This window comes from Ctenopharyngodon idella, chromosome 7 (genome assembly GCF_019924925.1).
Source record: "Ctenopharyngodon idella isolate HZGC_01 chromosome 7, HZGC01, whole genome shotgun sequence".
Taxonomy (NCBI): domain Eukaryota; kingdom Metazoa; phylum Chordata; class Actinopteri; order Cypriniformes; family Xenocyprididae; genus Ctenopharyngodon; species Ctenopharyngodon idella.
Window position 1 is genome coordinate 4,228,876 of NC_067226.1, and position 23,297 is coordinate 4,252,172.

At 36.6% G+C, this 23,297-nt stretch overlaps 1 protein-coding gene across 11 annotated transcripts in view; it reads left to right on the plus strand.

Annotated features, from left to right (window-relative positions):
• plekha7b (pleckstrin homology domain containing, family A member 7b) overlaps positions 1-23,297 on the plus strand; it is a 132,289-nt gene that overhangs the window by 10,616 nt on the left and 98,376 nt on the right. The window contains exon 1 of one of the 11 annotated variants that reach the window (XM_051901699.1): positions 3,059-3,353. The exons of 9 other annotated variants lie outside the window; for them this stretch is intronic. In XM_051901699.1, the coding sequence (XP_051757659.1) occupies positions 3,157-3,353 (197 nt within the window). In that variant the 5' untranslated portion in view covers positions 3,059-3,156. Of the gene's footprint in view, positions 1-3,058; positions 3,354-19,139; positions 19,297-23,297 lie in introns of those variants that run through there. One more of the 11 variants, XM_051901706.1, reaches the window with a different exon arrangement.

A 23,297-nucleotide genomic window follows, 5' to 3' on the forward strand; every position in this document is an offset into this window, starting at 1 on the left:
TGTTTTTATTTTAAAGTCGGCATGAAAGTGAAATTGCGATCATATTTTCTTCCCTATTGTAATCTCAGTGAAACAGCTTCTCGAATGAGAAAAGATGTGTGATGGGATATGATTTTGCATATGATTGGATTGTTGGATGATGATTGTTTGCTAATTGCTGCTATCTCATGTGAGTGACAGGTTGCTGGAGGGGCTGGATTATTGTCCCACCCTTGCCTCAGTGCACACACCATCAGAGAAGAGACGATGGGAGGGGGAGGGGAAGTTAATGGTTTTTTTATTGATTATGAGGGTACATGAATTTTTTTGTGAAAAATAATAATGTGCACGGATTAGTTGTTTATAAAAACAAAAACAAAAAAACACTGCAATAATATTCCAAAAAAATAACCGTTGTCAATTTTGATTTCATGGTGACTAGTTTGTTTTGGGTTCTGAAATTTCCTTTCCTCTTTTGTGCTAAAAGTTCATAGTACTATGAAAACATATTGTGGATTTTAATTGGTCTCTCATCTCAAAAAAGGATTAAAAAAATAATGAACTGGACTGAACTGGATTAAAAAATAATGCCAGTGTTTTGAGAAAGCAGATACTAATCTCGACCGGTGGAGTTGTTCAAACTAAACTACAGCATATTATTCATCAGTTTATCAGTCAGATTAAAATGCTTTTTTAAAGTTACTTTGTGTGTGTGATTATTATGGCTAGACATGGTCAGACTTTTTGTTTTGGCCTCGTCAGGGATACTATGAATGTGTGTGTGTGTGACCTTTACTTGACATCCGCTCCACTGAAATGTGTTTTGTTTCCTTTGTGTAATCCCTAAGTGTGATTGGCTCAATTTTGTAGTCAGCCTCAGTGCTGAGCAGTGGTTGTGCTTCGTCACAGTACGTCAGACAAAATATTGCAGTGCAAGTAAAATATTGCAAATATTATAGGTGCAGTGGCTCTTGCTCTTTCTCTCTCAGTCAGCTGTTTCATACCGTAATGTTTACATAGGATGGATGCTTACTCAGTAGCAGATGTTCACTTCAGTTAGATTGATTTGAAATCTGAGGTCTCTTGACTCGTGCGCTAGTTTGGTTTGATCTCTCAGATGTTTCTCAGCATACGCATGAGGCATTATGAGACAGCAAGTTTGTGCCAGTATTACCTCTCTCTCTTTCTCTCACCCCTTACCCTCTTTCTCTGAAGAGAATAGGGGATAAAGTGATTATGCTGCGTTTTTCAGTGAGGCAGGAGCCTTTCGCTGTGACGGGACTGCTTAATGTTTTCCTGTTGCAGTGGGGGCTGTGCGCAGTGGAACCGCAGTGGACCGAACTGCTTGTGGGAAAAAAAGAGAAATGCTCCTTTTGAACTACCTGCAGCATTAATCATTTATCTTGTGGAAATCGTGTTATTTGTATCTCACCAGCAGCAGCAGGGGGGTCTGCTTATGAATCCAGGCATGACTGATCGTTTTGAGCATTCCAGGGTTGGGCCAAATGTAAGAACTGGCTCCCTTTCAATTCATGAGCAGGAATTAGAATTGAATTGGCCACGTCCCACAGGATGTTGAATCTGAATTTGAATCAGATTGACTGGAAGATAAATATAATATCATTGCACATGTTTTGTGACAACATATTTTTTTTATTATTATTTAATTATATGCATCATTAATTTTGTCTTACTATACATATCAGGAAATTAATAGGCAGATTACTTTCACACAATATAGCACAGTATGTTCAACACACTGTGTCACTGTTGTAACTATAATAAATAAATATGGACATCAAAATTGGATTCTTGAGAACTTCACTTCATCAGAGAAATGGATTGTTCTTCCACAGTTGTCCCTAAAATTAAATGTATTAATTTTTTTATGTTAATGTATTTTTAAAAGGATTATTTCAAAAGAAAAAGGGGTCGGTAAGATTTTTCTAAAGGTTTTTTTTTTTTTAAAGAAATCTCTTATAATCACCAAGGTTGCATTTATTTGATCAAATACAATAAAAACAGTAATATTGTTGTGAAATATTATTGCAATTTAAAACAACAGTTTTTTTATATTTAATATATTTTAATATTTTTCCACCAGCCGTTACTCGAGTCTTCATTGTCACATGATCCTTCAGAAGTCGATATGCTAATTTGGTGCGCAGGAAATACTTCTTATCAATTTTCTTAATGTTTGTGAAAGACGTGATAAATTTTTATGGATTCTTTGATTAATAGAAAGTTCAAAAGAACAGCATTTATTTAAAATAGATTTTTTCGTGACATTATAAATGTATTGACTGACTGCCACTTTTGTTCAATTTAATGCATCCTTGCTGAATAAAAGTATTATGTCTTAAAAAAAAAAAAAAAAAAAATTATACATACATACATATTGATTTATATATTGAATCTAATAATTTTATAAATTCACTACTGTTCAAAGGTTTTGAGGTCAGTAAGATTTTTTTTTAAAAGTATACACTTAATGGCCCATGGTAGGCTTTTTCCCCATAAGGTTTCCCGAATACTCTCTCCATTTTCCATTAGTTGGACAAACTCTATTGCTTTGTTGGGATGATCACAAAACGTATTGATGGTGTCACATTGTTTACACTGTTTGTACATCCTGTGCTACCTAAATTCAATTCACATTCTGAAATCAAAATGAATGACAACCCGGGAGTACTCGCTGTGAATTCAGTTTAAATAACTTGCCAGAGGGCAGCTCTCAGCCATATTCTGATCTAATCTGGAGCGTAGGAGACCAGTCGTGCTGATTTGCTGCTTACAACTGTTGTATTGTATTCTCAAGCCATCCATATTGTCCAGATACCATATGTTACTTCCTTTCAGAAAGAAGTAGGCACCAGACACAAAGTGCCATGGTACAGTCACATCTTCCATGACAGATGAAAGCCATGGCAGGCTAAAAACACATTGTTTGTGCTGGTCAAAACAAATGGGACTTGGTGTAATAACAGAGCATTGACAAGGGGAAAGGACAGAGGAGAAACAATGAGGGAATTGAGCGAGGGGACAGTAGCTGCTTATGTTTTGCAGTATGTCACCAGGGCCATTCAGTCAGACACAGTTTGACTTGTCGTATTTAACCCTCCAGCCCGCGCTTAATTCAGAAATGTGGTTGAGATGTAACTATGCGTGTCGCACTACATGAGAAAGTTTGTAGACCGAAGAGACAGCAGACATAGGGGCCGTAGAGATGCTAGAGCCACCGCCAACATGGGTACCTGCTGCAGCTGCCTGCCATTGGGCCGTGTGACGAAGCAGGATGTTGGTCGCGAGGGGACAGAGATTGAATTGGAGACTATCAGAGAGGAAGAGGATGAAGCTACATCAATGGAAGAAAGGTAATGAGAATATTATATAGGTTAATGAGGTAGTTTTAATACTCAAGGACAAAGTAAAAAGGCTCTGCTGTGGTTGTAAGATCAGAATTAATCAATTCTGTTGGTTTTCTAAGTTTAAAGGGGGTAAAACAGACAGTTGGCAAACTCTCAGAATGAATGAATGAATGATTATTTTCAAATGAATTCTTTTTTTTTTTAACAACACTGTTGGCACCGATAGCCTCGTGGGCAGCGCACCAACATATAATGCCATTGTGCTTCGGGTGACCAGAGTTTGAGTCACTGCTCTCAGACCTTTCCCGATCCCGTCCCCCTCTCTCCCACTTTGCTTCTTGTCTGCTTACTGTCCTATCTTTTAAAATCTAAAAAAAAAAAAACACAATAACAACACTGACGTGGACCCAAAAAGCTTCTCTAACTAAACACAGATGTCGGGTCTCTTGCAGAATTTTTGTTAGAAGAGATACTGCAGAACTGCAGTTTTCTCTCGCCTTCACTTTAAACATAAAAGGAGCTGCTAAGATGACTTGAGCTTGTAAACAATGTCTTTTTTCCTCTGCTCCAGACATTTCAGTCTTTGGGGTTTAGAATGAGGAATTATGCTATTCAGACCATGAAGCTGGCCTCCTTTTTTGAAGGAAAAGGAAATTCCAATGACTAATACTTGAGATTTTGCTATCGAACTATGATCTTCACAGTGTTACGGGTGCGTGTTTGAAGAAAAGCCTCAAATATTTAGTTAATTCTGAACAGCAGGGTTTTGCAGATTATGCTTTTGTTTTAAACATGTTTTTTACATGTTTAAACAAAAGTTTCCAAATTAGATGTGACTCTGAAGATTTTGCTACCTTAAATAGTCTGGGCTTTTGTAGACCTAGGAGATCTCTGAATAATACAAAAAAATCAATACGCTCTCTCTAAAATGGTGTGGAGGACCATTTGTCTTTTTTAAAGCTATTGATGACTACTGCTTTGACTCCTCAAAGAAAACATTACATTGGACCATATGTGTCATTAGTCTAAATCGTAGACACTCTCAGGAGGATGTATACAGAGTAGGCAGGTGAATGCGGTATTGGCTTCTTAGGAAGGTCATCCATCCAGAACAAACATTCATTTCCTTTAGCAGGAAGTCACGCTACCTGGGATTTTCCAAGTAACATTTGAGAGAACAATCTTCCTGCAAGCGAGTTGTTGTTAGGGCAGGACTTTACTGTTTTGTAGTGCTGTGTCCTGTGTTGGAGTGATTTAAAGACATGATTTAAAGAGTTCTTGCTGGCAGTGTGGTGTAGGAACAACAACCTTTTCCTCAAAGCATCTAGTAATTGATTCTAGGAAGCCGGGTTTTGAAACATGAACCAATCAGTATTAGCAGAACAGTTATGCTGAGTCAACAATACTTCTTCTCTAAACAAGAACATGCACACCTCAAAATGCTGAGGAAGGTTAGATGGCTTCTCAAATCATCTCCTACTTTTTCTGAGTGAAAACATTCTTGCCTAGTTTTGTATGGCAGTGTTTCTGCCCTTGACCGCAAGGCTCTACAGCAAGTTGTCCAAATGTTAAAAAACGGACAACCACACTGAGAGGACTGCATTTTTGTCTTAATGCGATGTCAATTGTACTTTTTAGTCAATAGGGGTGGGAATCTTTTGGTACCTCACGATTCGATTCAAATCGATTCTTGAGGTCATGATTCGATTAAAAATCGATCTCAAAATTGAATCAAATTTTGATTCAATATATGCATAGATTTGATTCTAGTTTACTATGTTGTGTTACTTTTCCTATTTGACTGCGGTAGACAGTTTAATACTCTTGAAGAAAAAAATCCCACTGAATTAAATGTGAACCTTGAAATTTATTTTGTTTTTCGTCCTATATTATTCAACCCAATATTATAAAATAAATGCTATTTAAGCTGACTGCAGTCTTTACACACATGACTGGCAGTCTTCTGTAATAAAGCAAGGCAGGCAATTTTTGTTTTATTTTTGATATTAAAAATAGGAACAAAGAAGCAAATTGCAAACAATAGGACAAATACAATAGAAAAAATTAAATAAACTTTAAGTTTTTCTAGTACAGTAGCCTAGGCTTATTTAACAAAATAAATAATCAAATGTAAAAATAGTCTTCACTGCATGAATATAAATATAAATTGATTCATATTAAAGATACAAATGTGATTCAGTCAAAAACATTGAATGATTTTTTTTATTAACATTAATGAAACAGACAGCAACAGTTTATTAGGCTGCTGTCCTTAAGAATAAATGCATGACAGGTATGACATCGCTTTGTAGGGCAAAATGCAGAAACGGGTTAGCATTTTAGCACTTCTGGTTCCATTGTCCCAAAGTCAATGGGATTTTGGTTAAATGGCTGAAATAAGTTCTGTGGTTAACACAGGCTCAAGACACTTCCATGTTTTATTCTGTGACATAAAATACATCAGTATTACCCCACTCCTGATGTTGTTAAGCTGTTACATGTCTTGAAAAAGGCGGTTGCTAACGTAGCTAAATGGGACTATAGAGGCTATCGGGGACATTAAACGTTGTTGCGCCGAACAGGTAAACTCAGTCCGCTTTTACAGCCTCGTAATTCTTATAATTGTGCTCTTATTAACAATTCTAACTCAAACTTTCTGGGAAAATGTTTTTAAATAGTAACTCAAAGAGTTGTCAGAAACTTAGTGATGGTGACATTGAAGTCATGGGATCATGGTGTAGTTCGTTTATAGCCTACTTTTAGCTACTTTCTTCTGGCGACTGCATTTAGGCCTCAAATTTCATACAGGTTGTGATCATCTGTGAAAATTATCTTGATGGACAAAACTTGTAAGTAGCATAAACTGATCACAGAGCTTGTTTTTTTTTTTTGCAATAATCCAAAAGCCTATCCTATTGGGTTTTTGTCGAGGGAACCAGTGTGATGCAAACTACCGGTTGGCCTTCAACGCGATGTCATACATGCACCACTCTATACTGTTACACATCAGATTTCCTCCTAACTGTTTATGTTCGCGTAACTGTGTTTAAGTGAATACTCCACACAATGTGCATTTTGACATAACTGTGTGTGTATTTGACCATGCAAGTGCAATAAGCTGTAAAATCTGAGAGGCAGCATCTGTGCTCGTGCTTCGGCTGTGTGCGTCACCGCATTGAATAATTTTTTCCGCGGCTTATTGTGATTAGCGGTAACAACACTCTTAACGTGTCAATAAGTTTTAGTACTGCAAAGTTAAAGAAGTGTTGGGTTTTTTTTTCGAAGTTTGTGGATCGGTCTCCCCCCCACCCCGTTTGTCAACCGTGTCCTGTTTTTGTTTAGTCAGGTTCTAATGTCTGGGCATTTTAGTCTAGTTTTAGTCAATGAAAACTTGGTCACAATTTCATCATGCTGCATAATGGTTACATTATTTTGCTCAAAATTATAATCACAACAATTGTTGTCATTTAGGAAATGTATTTTTAGATTTCATTAGAATTATTGCACTTTCACCTATAAGCACAAATCAAGAGATGTTAACTTATACGCATGGTTTGAAAACTGCATGATGAAAACTGGTAAAACAAGAAACTTCTCTCAAAAGGTAAAACAGTGAAATTCCTAATACTAATTCCAAATGACATTAAAGTTTTTCTATTAAAACAACGACAAGAAGACTGTATTGTCACACAGAGGTTGTGTACAGTAAGTGCATTTATTCCACAACCACAGTCGCAAACAATTATAGTCGAGATCCATGTTTAGATTTATTACAATTCATCAATTAGAATTTTTGATTGCAGATATAGTTGCAGGAACACAGACTTGCTGAATGACATACTCATTTGAGCAGAATATCTCAATGGAGATCGCTAAACTCCAGCTTACATGTTTGTCTGTGCTTCCAATCATCCTTGCTTCTTCTGCAGAGAGAGCATGTGTGCATGGTTGCCAGATTGCAAAGATTAAGTAAAACACCGGCCAGAAAATTTATCCTTTTAAGAGAAAAGCTCTGACTGGAGGATTTAAAACCTTGACATTTGGCAACTGCAAACACGAAAGCTCGTAGTGGCTTGTTAAAAACAGTTTTTGACAAAAACAAAGAGATTTTTATTTTTTAACTACGTTTTAGTCTTGTCTTTTTTCGTCAACGATATTTCATAGATACAGTCACAGATATCGTTGAATGACATTGGTGTCGTCTCGTCATCGTTTTTGTCTTAGTCATGGAAAAAAAGTAACTGACGAACATTTTTTGTCATAGATTGTTACTGAAATTAACACCGTCAATATAAAAGTTTTCTTTCATGATAACAGTAATCAAATTGTCGTTCAGACTAAAGTGACCAGAACCAGATTTTGAGTAGTAATTGCATGTGCAAAATCATGGGGTAGGGTGTTGTGAATGCTAGGATGTTGCTGTGCAGTTGTCAAGATGTTCTCTGTTGTTTTTAATAAGTTCTACTTCCTACAATGTAAAGTTAAAGTCTCTCTTAAAAAAAAAAAAGAAAAAAAAAAAAAAAGAAAATATCATTTTTAGGGGACCACTGTAATACGATTGGCTCCAGCCTACACTAACTAAGGCTCTTGTTCTGGTCTATTTGACTTATGTCTCTCCTTTCTTTTTTTGCCTGTTTTATTGTCCATCAGGTAATATTATTAAGTCTGTCACTTATGATCAATGTAATGCATCCTTGCTGAATAAAAGTACTAATATCTTAAAATAAAAAAAAAATAAAAAATTACACCACAAACTTTTAAATGATAATGTATGATGTTAGAATTAGTTTTCATCCGTTTCATTACTCCACAGTTGTGCCTAAATAGATTATATATCTTTTAAATATACTAGTGTGAATGTAAATATTTTATTAAATTTTAGTACGTTTTATTGTTTTTCCTTGCGCTTTTCTGTGCTCATTGTGGAGCACATTTAACAGTAACATACTGTCTTGCATACTAAAACTATCCATACATTATCAAGTCTGACTGCTCTCCATACTAGAACAAGCTGTAATGGTGACGTTGATTGCTGCAATTTATTTGCCTAATTATAGCCATACAATGTATGCCTGTAGCTCCCTCAGGTCCACCAGCTATAACACACACACATATCTTCTTAACTCACTCTGCCAGGACTGATAACAGGAGGACAAATAGCCCCAAGCACCAGTTACGGCACTTTCCCACCTTGCCCACATTAAAGCCTGAATGAAATATCTACGGCGAGAGGATGAAGTTATTTCTGTCAGAGTCAATGATCCTCTGCTGGACCTGAGCAGCGTGAGAGCTGCGCTGTGGAATGTAGTAACACTCTGCTGTGCACAAGACAACCACCAGGGAATGCTGTTGAATCTTTGACTTTCATAGGTCACACATGGACAGCACCAGAGAGATGGGGGATTAGTTTCCTTTCGATGGACCAACGCTCATTCAGGATTTAAACGGACAGCTTGTGTAGGCTTTTCCCTTTTGCTCATTTATAATTTATATCCAATTTATTTAATTCAGCCTAGAATTAGCCTGTGTTAAAGTCTTTCTCCCTATGCTGATAAAAAAGTAATCTTGGATGATATTTTTCTTTGGCTCTTTCTTTCGCATTACTGCCCATGCTGACATGACTGAAAGCAGACCATCAAGGCTCATGTTTTCATGTCTGTCCTGTCTTTGACCTCTGGCCTAGTGGTACATTTTAACAAGTCCACATGCTTTTTATGAATACTTTTTTAGAAATGTTTGGAGTCCCTGCCTCCCCATATTTTTTTTTTTTTTTTTTTTTTTAATTAATTAATTCTATTTTCATTTTATATCGAGGTGTCAAAGGCTTAAAGGGATAGTTCACCCAAAAATTTTAATTCTGTTATCATTTATTCATCCTCAAGGTGTTCCAAACCTTAAAAAAAGCATCTTTAAATAAATGATACTATATTAAGTTAAATTACTGTTCAAAAGTTTAGGGTCAGTAAGATTTTTTTTTTTTTAAATAAATGAATACTTACTTAGCAAGCATAGGTGGAAATCACAGGAAGGTCGGGGGGGGTCAGGACCCCCCATCTGAGGGTTGTCCCCCCCTAAATCTCATTAAAAACAACACTGTGTATTATAAATAATATAATGATATATACTAAAACAATTGTTTAAGACAGTAGTAAAACGATACAAATGGGGCAAACATTTTGAAACCTCCTGCTTTGCCTCACAGTGCTTTGGTCCACTTCCTGCTTTCCTCTTTTACCTCATCTACACACACAAGTCCGGTGTGAGAGAACCAGTGTTGCCAGGGTCATGGCTTTCCCGTACAATTGGGCTGTTTTGAAAATGCAGTCACGGGAAAAATTACAGAGCCGCGGATTTTTTTATTTATTTATTTTTTTTTTTTTGGGATACTTTTATAATATATCGTGGCCATCAAAAAGTTAATTTGTAGGCAAAGAAAATGAAAAAGGATGATTTTACTAATGTGTATTATTCTTGTAATGAATAACGTGCAACCTAAGGACGGAGGAGAGATGGTACGTTTGACGTCACAAGCTATTACGTAAGTTGCACCCACAGCAGAGATTTTAAGGCTTTTAAATAGTGGAAATGGACGTGACAACAGCCAAAGCATGTCGCTTATAAGTTTGCATGTTTTGCATGTCTCTGTGTGAATGAATGGTGTTGTTTCATCTACTACACAAACTCAAACACACGTGACGCTTACTGTGTTACATGAACTTCAGTCACTTCAGAGCTTTCTTCACCATTTAATTTGGAAAACACAACAAACCGCCAAAAAAACGCTGCGATAAGCCTATGTGTGAACTGATATTAGGCTAATATTGTAGATATTGTGTTGGGTTTTGCTCAATATGATGTTAAGTGGCAGATCAGTGGGCTTGCTGCAGTTAAGTATAGTAAGAGACGTTCTCTGTCCCAGATGAAACCTAAAATACTATGTGGAGGATGCAAGATGATTTAGTAATTATAATATGACCGCGTGGTGAACCTATTAACCAACTCATATTTAACCAACTATAGCTTTGTGTTGTTGGCCAGATAAAATGACAGAGATAAGAATAACAGACATGAATTTTTACTGTATTATTTGTGTAACCTTCAAATATTGCTCTTGAGAAATTTTGTTTATTGTCCCCCCCAACTGTTAGATGAACTTTACACCCCTGTTAGCAAGGATGCATTACATTGATCAAAAGTGACAGTCACTTATAAAGAATGTGAAAAATATTTCTATTTCAAATAAATGCTGTTCTTTTGAACTTTGTATTTATCAGAAAATGCTGAAAAAAGTATCACACTTTCCACAAAAACTGTGCTCAGCTGTGATAAGAAATGTTTCTTGAGCATGTCACGATAATTAGTCGCTTGATCGTGGTTATTAATCACAATTAATATTAATTATAATTATTTTGCCATCCAAATAAGGGAAATTTAAGAACTGAAAGAAATGCCATTAAATGTACAATATTGTGTCTCCTTTTCTGGTTTGGTAGGAGTGAAGAATAATGAATATAAAAAAACACTGTTGTAAAGTACACAATGGTAGTCAAAGGTCTTCCTTCATAAGAAATAAAAGCTTGTGGCTTTAATCAGACTGCATTATATTATATTATATTATATTATATTATATTATATTATAAAATGCGACACTGAAGACTAGAGTAATGGCTGCTGAAAATATTCCACAGTATTTACTGTTTGTATTTTTGATCAAATATGATTCTTTCCATATCATGGCCTGTAGCAGTCACAAGTACTTTTTAATTCAGAATGTTGCATATCTCCATTCTGCATAATTTGATTAGCTCTGTAAACCTGAAGGCAGATACACAGGACAGGAAGGTTCTGGTTGCATCCGGACAGCAAGCTCATCAGTTACTGCTGACTTGAGGCGGCCCGCTGTATGGATAACCCTGCAGCAGGTGTAACGTGAGACCACTGATGATGGGGGCGTATGATCAGACCCTTGTTTCTCTGCTCAATTTAGGGATGAGACCTCTTTTCTGTTCCCCTCTTCCTATAGAAGCTCACAAGGGAGATGGAGAAGGTGCTGACAGCCTGACTCTGGCTGACTGGGGGCGGCTCAGTTCAGGCTGATCCAGCACTAATTTCACCCATCCAACTCTGCACTCTACACCCTCTACAGAGGGAAGGGACCGGAGCAAACAGAGGTCATATGAGCAATTAGCACCGGGATATTTTTGGCACATGAGGCACTCTGGCATATACCTTCAGTAACATTACAGTGAGTTTAGATAGATGTGAGGCTCAGAAATATTAGTCTTGTTGGATGTAGAGAGGACGTGCCAGAAGATACGTCAAGAAGGAGAGAAAAACGATTTGTGGATAAAATCTATCTTCACATATCCTGAATTCTTCTTGAGGCACATACATAAGAGAAACTGAAAAGTTGTGTCTGTTTCGGGGTGTCCTTAGGTCTTCAAGGCCAAATAAGTGGTGAGTACCATTCAACTAGTCTTTTTTATAATTCCCTTGAATGGATTTATCGACAGGAAGATGTCAACTCAGCAGACTGTATTTAACAAAGGATCATTAATTACCAAATGACTAAGTTACTTTTTTTTAAAGATCTAAAGCAGTCATGATAGAAGTCATATTTTATTATTATAGCTCAATATTGCCACAGCTTAACTGGATAGCCAATAAACTTGTGTTTAAGTTATGGTTATGACTATAATTTCGAAGGGATGCTGTAAAATCCATTAAGGCTATGGCAATGGTTAATATATCACACAGTTTCTAAATGGAGCCGTTATCTATTTATTTCACACTTAATGTGGATTGCAAGAGTGTAAAATGCTAATTTGAAGAAGAACGGTGTACTGTTAGCAAATAGTGTTCTTATTGTGAAAATTAGATTTGGTTGGGTGATTCAGGATGTGAATATGATGTCTGAACTTATTTTGGCACTTTTAAAGTTTCTCTTTTAACATGAGATTGATGGACACACTCTAATATCTTTAATTAAACAATTCCACTAAAGTAAAATAAGATATTGCACAGTTAAAATGTAAAGAAACTAAATTCAAATTCAACAATTTGAACGGCAAGTCTGTGGGACTTGATACAAAAATTAATGTCATGATTATATTTTAACACCATTTGATGTGAGAACGAGGATGATTCAGTAAATATTGTGATTAATCTCTTTGGAACAACTATATGACAGTAGAGGCTACAGCAAGGGCTTTGAATTTTGGCTCGTCGGATGATTCATTTCTTATCTCTTGCTGTCAGACAACTACCCTTGTGCACAAACATTCTTCAAAAACAATTTCTAGCGCTGACAGATCTTTTTTATGTGTCAGAAAACAGATATGCTGGTCAAGGGTTGGTCATGTGTTTTATCAGCTGTATACTGACTGATGCACCACAGAGGTGAAGGTCTAATTTGCAAATCAGACAAAACAGTATTATGTGCTTATTAGTTTAGCTGGCAATTTGTCTTTTAACATCAAGGCAAATAAGTTGATCAGGGGTGCTTTCACACTTGGTTTGATTGCCTGGTCCAAACCAGAGTTCGAGTTCGTCTATCTGCTGCAAATGTCCTGCAAATGCTCTGAAGAACAGCAGCAGTGTGTCAGTTAAACTTGTCAGGAAAGTGAGTGAGAACACACAAACACACACACAGTTTTATTGAATTATACATATTGCATTCATATCAGCAGCGAACAGTACCCCAGACCACACTTTTTATGCAGATTCGGGTATAGTTCATGGGTGTGCAACGTCGTCCAAATAAACCGAACTCTGACGTTAATCGAACACAGGGGCAGTTGTGGCCTAATGGGTAGAGAGTCAGTCTTGTAACCCGAAGGTTGTGGGAGTCTCAGTCTAGATGGGGGGAGTGAATGAACAGCACTCTCTTCCACTCTCATTACCCACAACCAGTGTTGGGTAGTAACTAATTACAGTAATATTACTTTTTGCAGTAACTACTAGTGTAACTAATTACTAATAAGATTTCAGTAATAATATTAGTTACCATCCGTAAAACAGCTCGTTACTTAGTTACTTTTGTTGCCTCAACCCCTACTGAATTGAAATGCAACAATCCAATAATTCGCACAGGTACATGAAGTCACAAGCGCAGCAGGCAAGCTTGGATTATGGAAAAGATTACATTCAGCGTATGGAAATATTGCCATTACACTGATTTTGTCAGGAGAAACACCGTTGTGTTAGATGTGGCATCATGTAAGTTGTGGCATTACTTTACTCTGGCATTACATGGCTTGCCCACCCACATCCCTCTGATCCCGATATATGATGTATAAAATACATTATGAAATATAATTGTATATGGGTAACAAAGAAATTATAGCTACAACTAGCTTCAAGCTACACATGATAATTAATGAGATTAATACAACACTTTTACTTAAAAGTCACTATCAATCACCATTGAATGTTTGGATCGCAGTCAGAAGTTATTACAATGTGGATTTGGTCAAATGATGAGGCAGAAATATGTTGTTAGTAATATTTTAGAAGAACTTTATGGGGAAGATACACAATTACAACTTCTGTGGGGCGTAAAGGAAAAGTAATATAACTAGTAGAGTTACTAATTACTGTTGCCAGAAAGTAATAAGTAAAGTAATATTACTTTCAAAAGGAGTAACTAGTAATGAGTAATAAATTTTTTTTGAGTAACGTGCCCAACACTGCCCACAACTGAGGTGCCCTTGAGCAAGGCACCTAACCCCTAATAGCTCCCCGGGTGGCGCAACAAAAATGACCATCCACTGCTCCGGGTGTGTGTTCATGGTGGGATTGTGTGTTCAATACTCACTGCTGTGTGTGTGCACTTGGATTGGTGTAATGCAGAGCACAAATTCCGAGTATAGGACACCATACTTGGCTACATGTCACATCACTTTCACTTTCACACGGGTGTGCACCAGAAGTGCTAGTGTGATAGCACACTAAGTGACATCTTGTAATGCAGCTTCTGCTGCATTATCAGTGGAGCTTTCTGGGATTTCATCATGGCATCCCAGGGTATAGATCTGAAACTGTCTTGCTTTGGCAGACATCAGATGTCAGTGGAGGGCATCTCAAGGCTGATTTAATGATGAGCATGAAAAATACAGTGTGAGTCTGAGACCACATTGAAAATGTAAAAGTCTAATTTAAACCTAGAAGCAGGAAGATTTAGTATTTTGAAAAATGTAGTCGGAGAAAGATTATGGTGACTTATTTATAGTAAATATGTGAACACCTTCCAAAAAGCATAAATTTGACAGTATTTTATATTAAAATTGCAACATTAAACCATTCATAATTTTTCAGATTGATCATGTGAACTCCTTTGCATTATTGGTCATGTTCTTGCTTCTTATTGAAGTACCAGACCTTAGGAACAGTGGGTCTCATTCACTAAGCATGAGTACGCACAAATTTGTGCGTGAAATGTGCTTAGGAACGATTTTAGGAACAAATCACGATTCATCCAAAATTTCATACTAAATATCATTCTAAATTTACGACAAAATATATGAACAACTGAAAGCACTCGTACGCAAAAAAAAAAAAAGCACTACTCTGAACGGCCTTATAATAGAAGCTATAAATATGAAATTTCATCCTAACAAGACTATAATTATATTAAAGTATGTTACATTCATTGTATTATATAATCCATATATAAAATAGTATAACAAAATTCTTAATTTATACAGTTTAATCTTAAATACATTTCATCATATACAGTGATTATGTTCAGCTGCGAAGTTTCTCTGAATAACGCAGATATACGCATATGTACATCTGGCTCATGAGAGGTCTGTAATCTTGGTCTGTATGAAAGGAGTTTATTGTGAGAACTGGTGAGAACTGCACGCTTGGCATTGCTCGAGGATCAGGCGAGAACGCGTCTTTAAACAGCGGCATGTCTGACGAGAGTGACGTAAGCCTGTTTTATGCAAATGACTAACCTCGTGCACGCGACCGCTCATTTAGAATACTCCAAATTCACTAAAATAAGAACAAAGTTGAGAACAAATTTGTGTGCGTACACACGTGTTGTAAATTAGGCAGAGATTTTTCGTGCGAAGTTCTCCTATGCATACAAATATGAAATAATCCACGCAATTATTAGTGAATGAGACCCAATGTCATCAGGTTTTATAAACAAAAATTGGAAATTCATGTTAATTTTTTAATGAAACTTTTCACTCATTTTTTTATGCTGATGATGTAATTTGTAATTTAAAAAATTGCATTGAAGAAAAAAAAGCATTGCTAGTGCTACTTGTGCTCCGACATTTGGACTCCATCATTTTTACAAAGTTACTATTCAACTTCAGTGTATTTTATAATATTAGGAAGGAGAAAATAAATCCCTTTAAATTTCAGGAAAGTTTAAAACAATTTTAACAGTAATGTTATTACAAGGAACTGTGTGTATGTAATAGAAGCCCACTGAAGGTGAGTTGAGTTGAACTCAAGTGCAGTTTATTTCGATGAACATGAACAAAGTAGAAAAAAAACAAAGACTTGGCTTAACTTGAAACATAAACTAAATATAACCATGAACTGAACACAAAACTCACCAACAATGGGCAACACAAACAAAGCTAACAAAATAAACAAAGACTTGGCTTAATATGAAACATTAAATAAACATGGTCATGAACTGAACATAAAACTCACCAACTCACTAACATGAGGGTTTTTTATACACAAGGACTAATCACTAAACAAGGAACACATGTGATCAATCAAACAATGAACCAGTGAGAGAACAGGGCACATGACCAGAACAATCTTTAGGTGTGTTTGACTTTAAGCGGCGCTGCGCAGACCAAAGTACCATGAGAGTGATTAGAGAGCGTATGCTTTCTAGTTGATCTAGCGGTACTTTGATGTCATACACCGATTGGTCTGTGCAGTGCCACATCAAGTCGAACACACCTAATGAGAACATGACACATAAGACTAGGGAAGCACAAGATATGATCACATGAGGGCAAGGGAATCACATGACAAAACCAGGAACCTAAGGCATTTCTCAATAGCAAGTATAGCAAAGTTCGGACTTGCGTCCTTGGTAGTTTGGACTTGACAAGTTCGACTCAGGAGAAAGAACTCCCGAGGATTGGAGGACACAAGTCCTACTCTGGTTATCTCTGTATATATTTTAGGCAACAATAAAACAAAATACGTTATAAAACACCACTCTGCCTCTTTTCGTTTTCATTTAAAAAATCTTAACATATTAATAGCCACAAAAAATGTGGTTCAGGCAAGGCATTCATTGATTATCTTCACTGCATGTAATGCAAAACCAATTATAAAACACAACCCTGCCTCTTTTTGTTTACATTTTAAAAATATTAAACGCATTAATATGTGGTTCAGGCAATATGTGCATACTCTGATTATCTTCACTGTAATAAAATGAAATATAACATAAAACACAAACCCTGTCTCTTTTTGTTAAATGTCATTTTTAATGATCAATAATAGCCATTATAAAAGTATAGGCATAAAAGGTATAAGCTATAAGAAATAAAGCAAACAATTCAGTCAAATGTACCAAGTCTGCACTCAATTAGGCTACAACGGTAAAGTTAAATAGCCTAAATATATATATAGTTATGAAACTTCACTTTGCCCTCAGCCAAAACGATTTGCCAGGAAACAAATTATAGATTCATGAAACCAAAGATTGCCCGTTAGACATACACAAGATAAATTGTATCTCATGTTTAACCACTACAGAGACATCAGAGCCAGCGGCAAGCGTCAGAAGAACTAGCCGAGGTAAGGCTGTTCTCAGCTGGGTACATGAGCACTGAGCACCCGCTGATGGCCTGGATCTCACAACTCCGAAAAAGTCAAATCAAAATTTCAAATAGGTGCTATCTTTATCAATAAACCACAGATTTGAGCTTTAAACCAGTACATTTTCACCTGAAAAATTCTTAACTTCATTTCATGACATTATAACAGTAGTGTTTTTAAATTATATGGGTTTTCTCCCCCCCGCTATTAACGCTTGCTGGTTAGTGCGAGATGCATTCTGGGATAACTGGCTGTCTCAAGTCCACACAAGTCACACCTTGATGCATCCTCAATAAAAGGGGTGGATCAAGAACACATCCGGGGATTTAAACTGTACTTGGCTAGATGTGAACTTTGAATTGGAACAATACTTGGGCAGCAACTGATGACGTTTCACAAGTCCACAAGAACACAACTACAGACAAGAACGCATATTGAGAAATGGCCCTAGACTAAGCCAAATTACAAAATAAAAGACATGAAACATTGAAAGTGATAACAAAACCTAAAACCAACTGTTACAATGTAATTTGAAGAATGTGTTTTTTATGTTGCATATATGTGGTAGTAATTGCTTCACAACCTCTCATTTGCTATTTAATTACCTATACATTAGCAGCTTTTGCAGCACAGATATGGAGGAGGCTGCCACCTTGCTAATGGCTGAAGGTCCCCTTGGGCTGTGGGACAGTAATTGGTTTAGTGAGCTGCATATGCGATGTTTGATTTTAATTACTCACTCAGGTGAGTGCCAAATGCATGTGCATGATTGAGCATCCTTCATAATTCAACCAGATGAGCTTCTCCTGTCATCTTTTCCCTCTTCTGCCCTTTTCCAGTCTTAGTGCAACTTGCCTTGCATTCAAAATGAAATAGTGTGGGGTCCAAAAGTCTGAGAACACTAGTGAAAAATGTAATATCTCTTTTATTTCAAATTATATTATCAGAGTGAAAATGATTTTTTTTTTTATTAATAAAATATTAGGTTTTTATTATTTTAGTATTGACCAGTCCGTTAGTTTGTGGAAAAACCTAGAAATAAAACAATAATTAAGAATTGATTCCTCATAATATTTATTGGACATTTACACTTTAAAAAATCGTTTATGGTCTTGAAAAAGCAATATTGGTTGATCTCTATTTGCTTATTTGGTGACTTTGAAATAGTGCAGAATTTTCAAAATTTCCTAGTCATTTGGCATAATAATGCTTGTGGTTTTCCAGAAATTTGGACCCCACTGTAATTGAAGGCCAGCATCTCAATAAATCTCATTTTACATCTGGTCGGTGGAAACAGAACAGGAACTGGGGTTGAAGGGGTTCTTTCCCTGGGGGAATGTGATGAGCTTGAGGAATGGAGGGCTGTTCCTAGTCACCCCTCTGGATTACCTCAAGTCTCAAGACTCATCCTTCACCTGCAGCCGCTCTTTCATTAGCTGATAGCACCCATTTGCACAGCCTATAATCAGTCTCGCCAGTTGGAGCCGTGCCAATTCCCTTCCTTTGCGGCTTTAAAACGTGCCTTTTTGTTCTTTTAAATAGGCTTTTTACTTGTTCTCTCCTTCTGTCCATTTTAATCAGTTCTTTTCTCTCTTTATCTCAACCTTTCTGCTCCCTGCCTACTTCAATCTTGCGTCTTATCCCTTTTATCACTGTCTCATTTAATGTCTTTCCCTTCCCGCCTCCCACCTCTCTATCCTTTTCCCCTTCTATTTTTCCTCCTCTTGCATCTCTATCATCCCAATCTGCTGATGTCGTTGCCCGTTTCACAAATGCGTAATAAGTAGAGACCCTTGCGTCATTTGATCGTGACAAACGTCAATGTGAAAGGGTACGAGGTGCAGCAGAGGTGAAACGGTCTTGCGTTTGTGTATTTGGATGTGCATGCTAGCTGCTTGTGCAGCATCCCCATCCCCCCCGTGTCTCTCGGTGAGTGGGAGATCCCGGGAGCGGGAAGGCCGTTTAAATGAAACTCGTGAGCTGGGCAGTGCTTGTCTGCAGCAGTAACAGCAGCTGTGCTCCGCTCAGAGGAGTGTTTACTGTAAGCTAGCAAATCTGCGGCAAACATGTGGAACCGGGCGAGTTATTCTGAGCACATCCCTCAAACCGGGCAGCCCTACTGCAGTGTGCCGCACAGGTGTGTAACTGCTCTGTTTCTCTAGCTTCAGAAACACAGATCTGCAGATCTAGACCTGTATCAGTTATACTGACTTGTGCATGATGCATTTATATGTGAAAGTTGATGAAAGTTGCCGTCATGGAGGAAGGTGTTTGGATGGATCTCTTGTTTGATGCTGTTAAGATTTTGATTCATTGCTAATGTTGACTCATGGGTTCCTTTTAGGAATACAGCCTGTGGTTATTCATGCTTGCTGTAGCTGTGTGCTCTCTGCTTTTATGTGCTTTGAATTATGCAAGTGAAATATTCAAGGGTCATTTGCAGAACATTCTGTGTGGGATCTGTTCAGGCTTCTAGTTTATTGATACAGTCATAAGATACTCTTGGGATATACAGGCAGATCTAGTGAGATTTAAGCTGATATTGCTTCTTGGGAGCTTTTCACAGACATTTCTCATATAATCTCTCTCACACATACATATTTGCATAGGACAGAAACAGACTCCTGAATTGTCGTCTTCGTGTAGCATAGGCCTTTTATTTAATGTTACAAACATACCTCTGTACTACAAATTTTACTTTATTAGTTATTGAGGTAGCTTTATTGTCAGTTGGTATTTCAAAAATAGTTCATGTTTTCAATAAGGTTTCCTGAACACTTTACCTAGTACCATTGGTCGCCTAAACTGATAGCCCCACTCCTAAACTCAAAGCATTGGCTGAATTCAAGCAAATAGCACAATATTTTAATCGTCTTATAGTCACGTTTTCACTAGATGTATTTTGATAATAGAAAGTATTTAACATAATCTGAATAATTCCTTATAAAAAAAAAAAACCTACATGTTGTGTAATATGTTGTATTATCTCACGAATAATCGTAACAACAGTTATAATGCATTATAAAACTTACGTACACTGTAAAAAATAATTGTTGGTTTAACTTAAAAGAAGGAAGTTACCTGGTTGCCTTAAAATTGAGTTCATTGAAATTAAAAATTTGAGTTGATACAATGAAGGCGATTGGTTTAATCAACAGAAACTAAAAATATTATGTTATCTGAACCACATTAATTATCTAAGTTGATTTGACATGAAAATAATTTTTTATAGTGTATCTGTTGTTATAGCTTTTAAGAGTATGATGATTTACATCAAACCATAAACATATTATATTCACTTAATGGATTAGTTCCCTTAGTTATAATGTATTATATGTCTCATATCTTGACATTGTTTAAAATCTGTTTAAATATCTTAGTATAGTACATTGTTTTACTTTTTATTTTTTTGCAGTTTTAACCTGTCTACTCTGTCATTATGTGACCTGCTTGTTGTTATGATGCTGAAAGGGTCTTGGTGTCAGAGGGGTTTATGAAAAAACAGAATCCATCTATTTATCATTCCCCCCTCTGGCTGCCCTTCCTGTTACCTCCACTATGAAACCCCAGTGACCGCTCTGGCCTAGACTGCATGTCATCTTCCAGCCATCATCTGTGGTACAGCCACTGGGTCCTAATGTGGACCCTGGAAGGAGCTGCAGAGACTATTTTTATTGGGGGAAGTTCAGTCATGGGTACTTTGGTTTGAGACAGAGAAACCTGGATCTGACATTCCTAGAATATAATCATGAAACCTCATTTGTTTGTTTTTAAGTGATTTAACACTGGAATCTGGAATTCCAGGAAATTGTCCAAAATCTCACAATGTCTTTGCTGAAGTCCTGGGAGGGAATTGTTTGTGAACAAAGGGGCTGAGTAGTCTGTAGCTGGAGATAACATGCCATGCTGCTTTGAAATGCTCAATAATCTAAGTCCTCGTATCATAACACACATGTATCAGTTGTTTTGGCTTTATGCAGTGCCATGTAGTATTTAACTTTACTCCATAGTGCATTACTCACAGTAAACTACTTGGAAATTGTATGATTAAGTGCTATTATCATTAGACTTTTTATATGCTTTGGGCTTCAACATAAAAGCCAACCACTATATTAGCAAGCACAGTGTTATGGGGTGCTGAATGTAAAATAGAGCACATCACATAAAGCAACACTTCTGCCTGTAGCAGTAGTTTTACGTCACTGGCAAAGACTGCCTAGGGTCACTAGTAACTAAAGATTTAGAGTTAAAGATTCAGATTCAAGATTTATTTATTTATATTTAGTTTCTTTACAAATATAGTTTCTATACAACTATATATATATATATACATACACACACACACACACACACACACACACACACACATATATATATATATATATATATATATATATATATATATATATATAAAATATACACATATGTGTGTGTATATATGTATATGTGTGTGTATATATATGTATTTGTATGCATAAAAACAGAGAAGTTGGCAGTTTTTATTGATAAATCTTTCAGTAAATTTTGGGTTGATATATTATTATTATTAGTAGTAATTTTTATTTATTTATTTATTTTTTGGAACTGCACTCCATGCTTTACTAATTAATTATAATAATCATATTCATGTCAGTTCATCAGATCTGGCCTTGTATACATTTACAGCTTCACATGTTAAAGTAATAATCTCTTGATGTCACGCTGGCTTAGTTATTATCTTCTCCATGCACCTAAATTCTTGAGTTAACAGTGCATGTTAGAGAGGGTTCTTCTGGGAAGGAGAACATGTCTTCCCCACTGTAGTCTAAACTGAGAATAGAGAGTTGTGAAGATGTGTCACTGATCCATGTGAATGCTCTCCTTTTATTAGCTGATAACAATACATCAGAGAGAGAGAGAGAGAGAGAGAGAGAGAGAGAGAGAAGAAACTGGATATACATTTAGAATCAGGCAGAAAATATTATATTTGTTGTAAGCTATTAATATAGTTATATATGTAATGTATAGTAATAAGTAGTAATATATATTAATATATGTAAACTATACAAATATTTGCATGTATGCATGTGTGTGAAATATAAACAGTGAAAGTGGGGTTGCCTGTAGTTGAAAAAGTGCTGATATGTCAGCTAATACTTCAGATACTAATTTAATTATTTTTGTAGATGATATTTTGTGTAAAAGATTATTTAATGTACATGTGCTTGATATTCACTGAAAGTTTTAAGACAAAATTATGGATCAGCATGCTAATCGATTTAGTGGGCACCAAGTGTGCCGCACAAGTCCTGAAACGTGAAGCTAAAGCATTTCGATCGCCTCCTGGTGGCTGGTTGCAGTATAGGTCTTAAACCCCGCCCTCTCTATGTAATTGAATCGGACATGAGCCAAACTAAAAAAAAATCCAGTGACACTTCAAATAATTATTTTTCCAAAGATGGTTTCTGTCATTTTAGGTAGTTCTTACCACACAGACGCATGTTCAAGTGTTCGCTTTCCCAGTAAGTTTGGTTGTAGAGTTAGTTATTTGATGCTGTAAAAAAAAAAAAAGAAAAGAAAAAAAAAAAAAGTGTAATGTCATGATTGACAGCTGTGCTTGCGATTGAGTCTGCGGGAGTGGGAGTATGGGCAGGACCTTGATACCGTGGCTCCACCTCAGGATCATACTGTGCAGACTCGGGCTCCAAACGATGACCGTTACTGGGATATTTTGGCTTCATTTTTCTACAGTGGAAGGAAGCGGAGACATACTATCCACTATCCATCACTACGCACTATCCAAATTTCAGTAACTAGTCGGTTCTGAAATTTAAAAAACATGACGATACCAGGATTTCCTCTATAGCATTTTGAGCGCTGTTGCGCGGATTCTTAAACACCTCTGATTAGCCATTGTGTTCATGCACTCAATAGATATGTCTGTGATTGGCTGCAGTGATCAACGCTTCAAAAACATGTTGTAAATAGACATTTGTGACACTCTTCATGGAGCGCTAACACAGATACGTCTGCTTTGAAACGCTCTCGTGTGTATCTGTGTAAGCGCTCTGCAAAGAGCGTCAAAATTGTCCGCTTAACAGCACTCAAAATGCTAGGGGGAAATGCTGGTATCATCACATTTTTAAAATTTCAGTAACG